The sequence below is a fragment of the Rattus norvegicus genome, chromosome X (assembly GCF_021556685.1).
Source record: "Rattus norvegicus strain SHRSP/BbbUtx chromosome X, alternate assembly SHRSP_T2T, whole genome shotgun sequence".
Taxonomy (NCBI): domain Eukaryota; kingdom Metazoa; phylum Chordata; class Mammalia; order Rodentia; family Muridae; genus Rattus; species Rattus norvegicus.
In genome coordinates, this window is record NC_141554.1 from 21063958 (window position 1) to 21070075 (window position 6118).

The window sequence follows — 6118 nt, forward strand, 5'->3', positions numbered from 1 at the left end:
CCATCTGGGAGGAACGGGACTTTCGAGAAGGCGGGACCTTCTTAAAACCAGAGCAGAGACTGCCCATAATAGAAGAGGACGAGGGACAGTCTTTAGGACAATTGTCAGGACTAGAGAAACTAAAGGAGGTGAGTTGAGGAAAATCGTGAAAGGTAGAGAAAATTAAATGGTTAAAAGCTAGACAGAAAGCGCTGGAAAGATTCTAGTTAGAGCCTGGGCTTTAAGCTCGGAATTTCTGTGCAAGCAAGTCCCTGTACTCTAAGTGTCTGAGTTTGGGGTTTAGAATGGGCCTCAAAAGACTCTACCTAAAACAAAACAGTCAGACAGGCGCCACTGTGGGTTTTTTTTTTCCCCAGAGTTTTTCTCCAGCTACCTCCTAAACTCAGCATCTAGTAGATGCTCCACTAACGCCTACCTCTATAAATGGCCATCCACTTGTGACTTCATTATTTATTAAATAGGTTTCCACACATGGCTTTTTAAATAATCCAGGCAGGGGGAGAAGGGACAGGAGGGCACACGCGCCACTCTCCACATCCAGTACACAATTATTTACACTTCAATCACTGGACAATCCTGGCTCAGGAGGAGGCAGCAAAAGTTGGAGAGGGGGGACCCCAGGAGAACAACAGTAAGACTTATTTCCTCCATCTCATCCCCCCAAAACCATCCATCCCATCCTAATCTCTGGTGGTGTCCGGTGATGTCCATCTCCCATTCCTTCCCAAATTATGGAAGTAAGGTTCTTCTCACCAGAATAAGAGCACTTGGGATAACAGTAGGGTCCCCTCACCAAACAAAGGGAAAAAAAGGGGGGGAGCACTGGGATTCTAATTAATGGGGCGTTACCTCCCCAGAATAATCACTTCTGGGCTAAGGCAGGCAAAGCAGCAACTGAATGAGATCCCAGGGTAAGGCCCTTTTGCTAAAGAGCTGCTGGGGGTGGGGGTAATCTTAAGGAAAGCACCCTTGCCCAAGTGAGAGCATTTGAACTAAGTGTCTAAGTTTGTGGTAGTAGTATAGGGGGTGCCAGTGTAGGGACTACAATGTCAGAATAAGAATCTTAGGGACCAGAAGGGAAGGAATCCAACCAAATAAACATCCTTAACAGAACAAGAAACAAGTAACTTCCCCCTCCCAAATTAGGGACCACAGGTTCTGGGAGGAGAGCTCCTTCCCGGGATTGGGATAGGAACTGGGCAGACTTGGCTATCTTCTGACCCTCAATCCCTATTCCCTGACCTTAGTAATACTGGATTTTTAACAACCTGTACAACCAGGTCAACAGATGTCCATCTATCCCTGTATCATGACCATGGGATTCCAACCAGAGAGCCTGGCTGGGCCTAGGGACCCAGAGACCAGGGCAAGGGGGTGGGGCTTCCTTTGGAGGGGTTGATGGGTTTTTCTTCAGCTGGTGTTTGCATCCAGGGGTCCAGCAGTATCTCCTCCAGTGAGGGTCGGGAACAGGGTTTAGGGGCCAGGCACCGTCGGATTAGGGCACAGCAATCTGTGGGGTCAAGAAGCACAGGGGAGATTAGCAGCAAGGGATAACCAGACTGGGAAGAATGAAGCCAGTTGGGCTGGGGTGAGTTAACAGGCCTCACCTGGGGACACGTGAGCAGGGAAGTGAAGCTCAGCCTCCAGAATCTCCTGATCTCTCTCGAAGGGAATGTCCCCACACACCATGTCATAGAGTAGGACACCCAGTGACCAGACAGTAGCTGGAAGGGCATGGTACTGGTGTCTCGAGATCCACTCGGGAGGGCTGTACACCCTTGTCCCTGTACAACAAGCCAAGGGTTAGATTCTCATCTGGTGATGCCCTTCCTCCACCCCTGTGTCCCTAGAAGCACGAACTGTAAATTAAAAGGAGGGTATCCACTGGCAAGAGCAGTAGCACTTCAAGGTTAACAGCAGACTCCTGTCAGCAGCGAGATAGCTTTTAAAGGAGTACTTCACAATTAACGGATTATTTCACCCTCCCAAAAAACAACAACAACAAACAAAACAAACCAACAACAAAACCCAATCCTATCCCCACACTAAAAAATAAGAGCCCAGAAGGTTAAGAACCTCTTTTATTGGGAATCTGGGCTTGAGAATGTAGTGTTAGAAATCAAGAAGTTGGGGTTAGGGGATTTAGCTCAGTGGTAGAGCGCTTGCCTAGCAAGCACAAGGCCCTGGGTTCGGTCCCCAGCTCCGGAAAAAAAAAAAAGAAAAGAAATCAAGAAGCTTAACGTGGTCAAATGTTAAAAGGATAAACCAATTCTAAAGCTCAAAAGCCAGGAGAATTAATGATTACAAACAGCATCCCACCAGAAACTGTAGGGAAAAAGTCTTACCATCAAAGTCCGTGTATGGTTCATCATGAAGCAGCGCACCAGAACCGAAATCAATGAGTTTAACAGAACCCCGGCACAGGTCTATCAGGATGTTCTCATCCTTGATGTCACGATGGACAACGCCACGGGCGTGGCAGTGCTGGACAGCTGCCACTACTTGGGTGAAGAAGCTGCGGCTACAGCTTTCACCCAGCGGACCCTTCTCTGTGATGTAGTCGAAGAGATCCTGGGCAGGCATAGGCCGCTCAAGGACCAGCATGAAGCCTTCTGGTGTCTCAAACCAGTCAAGCAGGCGGATCACACCCGGATGGCCATTACCTTCACCCACCTTCCACAGCAGTGCCACCTCAAGTGGGCAGGTGACTGAGTCTGACTGGGGGTGGGAAGTAAAAAGACAGAAGAAGGCAAGTGTTAAGTCTGTAGCTCTGTGGTGGACAAAGTAAAGTTTATTTTCATTTTCTTTTTTTTTCTTTTTTCCGGAGCTGGGGACCAAACCCAGGACCTTGCGCTTGCTAGGCAAGCGCTCTACCACTGAGCTAAATCCCCAACCCACGTAAAGTTTATTTTCAAAGCACTGATTTTGATTGGGCTCCCCTTCCTAGAGCCTAGTATCCTCTTAAAGGCTCAAGTCCGTCGGAGAATAAAATGAACAGAGACCATACACATCTGGCATGTAGGAGGTCAGTAAATATTTGGATAAATTGAAGTGTTCTGATGGGAGAGGGAGTTTGAGACAGGTTCTCTGTGTAGACGAGGCTGGACTGGAACTCAAACCTCCCTCTACTTCAGAGGATTAAATTGTGCATCACCATGCCTGGCCTTCAAAGTGTTATCTTCAGATGCACCAGAAGAGGGCATCAGATCCCATTACAGATGGTCGTGAGCCACCATTGGTTGCTGGGACTTGAACTCAGGACCTCTGGAAGAGCAGTCAGTGCTCTTAACCACTGAGCCATCTCTCCAGGCCTCCCGCTACATAACTTTACAGCAAAGAGGGGCTAGCATGGAACTAAATAACATTAAGTTAATACTATCAAGATTAAATACTGTTTTTCGTATGTCTTGTCAGTCTTTTCACTAGCACATCTCAAGGATCAATAGTCAGCAACAGGAGAACTCAGAAGGGATCTAGCATATCATGGATTCTAAGAAATGATGTCGTATTTTGCAAAGAGCCTGTAAATTAAACCACTGCAGAGGTGTGTGTCCTCCGGGTTTTAAATTTTTGTCTCACGTTTGAGACAGTGTAGCCCAAGTTGGCTTCAAATTCACTGAAATCCTAGTGAGCCAGCCTCCTGAATGTTGGGATTACAAGTGTGCACCATCAATCCTGGCTTTCATTTGTCCAAAACAGCTTACACTGAGTAATTGCAAAGGACCCGGCACAGAGTAAACATTTAACGAATGCTGTCTTGTCAGTCTCATTAATCAACCAGCACAAGTCAATAACGGCCCCTGCCCCGGACCGGAACGGGCAGCGATTGCCACGAGTCTCGCTGCCTCAGGTGGGGTCCTTTACAGGCCCACTAATTTGCACAGCCGCAGACAGGTTTTCTCACGGAGACGCAAACCCGCTACTGCGCAGGCTCACCCTCCCTCTCAGTCCACGGGCCGGCACAGACTACCTGAAGGGCCCGCCAGGGGGAGCTCTCTTACCTACAATTTGCCCAGACCCGCCCTGATGTCCGTTAGCGTTCTCGGGGTGGCAGGAGAGAAGCAGCCAGCATCACCATGACAACCAGTGACCTAGGCCCCTCCTTCCCCACCCGCATGTCCTGTGAACAGCCCCAAAAGCAGTGAGGATGAAAAAAGGATGAGAAAGGGGAGTTCGAGCGGAGAATCCAGGGCTCTGGGGGAACTGCGGTGAAATCAGAACTATCACACGAAGGCAGGAATCACAGGCTGTTGGGGTTCTCACGGTTTCAGGGCCTAGGGAGTCATATGCCCCCTAGAAAAAAAGCAGTGGGTGCATTCGGTGATGGAGTCTATGGGTCATGACGTACACCAAAGACACTCACCACAGTGGACCAGCCTAGCACACGGTTCCGGGAGATTACTTTGATGGCCACCTAGAAAAAAGGCTGAGATAAGGGGGTGGCAGGTAATCCCAGACTCTTCCCAATCTAGACCCTCTTCCCAATTCCAGTCTCTCCACTGGGGTATTCCTAGTACCCATACATCTCACACCCATTGGAGGTCGGATGCCATCCAGCATTTAAGTCCCCAGAAGCAAGTTCATCTAACATTTTTACGCCTTTCCTCTTGCTAGGAAAGCGTCAAGACCCCCTGAAATCCAGAATGGAATTGTAGATTTTTTTTTCCTTTTGCTTTTTCTTTCTCCCACTGTCACCCTACATGCCCTCCAACCCCCAATGTTGGCTATTGAACTCGGTGTTTGTGAACGGTGGACAAATAATCTACCACTGACCCATATCCCCAGATTCGAATTCCAAGTTTTTTTGACGTCGCAAGCTCTCCTCCATCATCCTATCCATCTCCAGAGCACAACAACTCTGTGTCTGGATTGTTCTCACGACTCCACACTTAACACCTACTTTTAAAACATCCCCACCTTCACAGACACACGCGCACGCACGCCAATTCCTTGGATCTTGGGGTCCAGTCCTAAAGATCTGCCCCCTCCCTAGTAGAAACCGCCAGTCCTCCAGAATTCTTGCCCTGAATCCTGCCCACCCCCATACCCACCTGGACTGCAGACAGACGCGCGCACTCACACTCATAGCAGCAACCCTGCTCCTTGATTCTACTACACATTTTCAGGCACAGGCTCCCCACCGGAGCCACTGGCATCCCGGTGCCCGGAACCCCACCACCACCCTTCGCCAAAACACCTGACCCTCCCAGAACCCCTTGTAGGGGATACCTGACGTCTATCCGTGACGCGGTGTCCCGCGAAGACGGTGCCAAAGCCTCCCTTACCCAGGAGAGGGCCAAGTCGGTATTCGGCCTCGAAAGCTGCCCGATCCTTGCCTCCTACGCAAGCGGAGGCGAGGAAGTCAGGGTGGCGGTGTACTCTGATCCCAGCCGTGACTCGCCCCCACACCAGCACCCATCATTCCAGTCCACCCAACCTGCTTGTGACAGAGGAGGCTGCGCTCACCTGGAGGCTGCGTGGGGGTCACAGGGGGCGAAGGAAGCCCCTGCAGAGGCTTGGTCAACATGGAGGAGGTGCTGCGCAGATTGAGCCCGCTGAATCCGCTGAGCCCGCAGGGCGTGGATGCCCGGGGCAGAGCGGCCGGAGAGCCAGGGCTGGGGGGCGCCAGGGTGGAAGGCAGGGAATCTGGTGGCCCGGAAGCGCCTGCAGACGGCGCAGCGTTAAGATTCGTCGCGCGCGCCAGCCCCAACGCTACTGAGCCGGGGCACGCGCCTCCCGGGAGAGTCGCCCTGCGCGACAGACCCGCCCACCTGGCTTTGATCAATCCGGACGCGGCACCTGCTGTACCCTAGCCAATCCGAGCCAGTCCTTATTTGCATGCCACCCTCAACGTTTCAAGTGCCCCTTATGCAAAATACATGCCAGGTTCTTCCGCGGAGGCAGGGCCTGTATGCAAATGTAGCAGGGTGCGCGCGCGTGCACGCACACACAGACAGACAGACAGACACGACACAGACACAGACAGACAGACACACACACACAGACACGCACGCTCGAACAGGTTCTGGAATCCCTTTGCGACAACTGCGTTTGTTTTGGTTGTTGGTGTGGTGGGGTGTGTACACACTTGGAAAAAAAAAAGCGCAGCCTCCTTTCC

General features: G+C 51.1%; 1 protein-coding gene across 2 annotated transcripts; it reads right to left on the minus strand.

Moving 5' to 3' along the window:
• Nucleotides 1–435: 435 nt before the first annotated feature.
• Pim2 (Pim-2 proto-oncogene, serine/threonine kinase) lies at nt 436–5717 on the minus strand. 2 transcript variants are annotated; one of them, NM_001172103.1, is made up of 6 exons: nt 5467–5706; nt 5230–5339; nt 4364–4414; nt 2346–2718; nt 1608–1784; nt 436–1510 (listed from the first exon to the last, which is right to left on the minus strand). In NM_001172103.1, exons 1-6 carry the CDS (start codon nt 5525–5527, stop codon nt 1347–1349), a joined length of 936 nt encoding a protein of 311 aa, NP_001165574.1. In that variant the 5' UTR covers nt 5528–5706; the 3' UTR covers nt 436–1346. The 2 variants fall into 2 exon arrangements, with proteins under 2 accessions (NP_001165574.1, XP_087456162.1); XM_087600036.1 differs by lacking the exons at nt 4364–4414; nt 5230–5339 and having other exon boundaries at nt 5467–5717.
• Nucleotides 5718–6118: the final 401 nt, after the last annotated feature.

What these genes read in the sequence shown, in the direction of transcription:
- Pim2 (NM_001172103.1), bottom strand. Translation starts at nt 5,527, where the DNA reads ATGTTGACCAAGCCTCTGCAGGGGCTTCCTTCGCCCCCTGTGACCCCC. An exon ending in GCGTCACGGATAGACGTCAG is followed by an intron (nt 4,415 to 5,229) that starts GTATCCCCTACA and finishes CCTTTTTTCTAG; the next exon opens with GTGGCCATCAAAGTAATCTC. An exon ending in TGCTAGGCTGGTCCACTGTG is followed by an intron (nt 2,719 to 4,363) that starts GTGAGTGTCTTT and finishes TCCCACCCCCAG; the next exon opens with TCAGACTCAGTCACCTGCCC.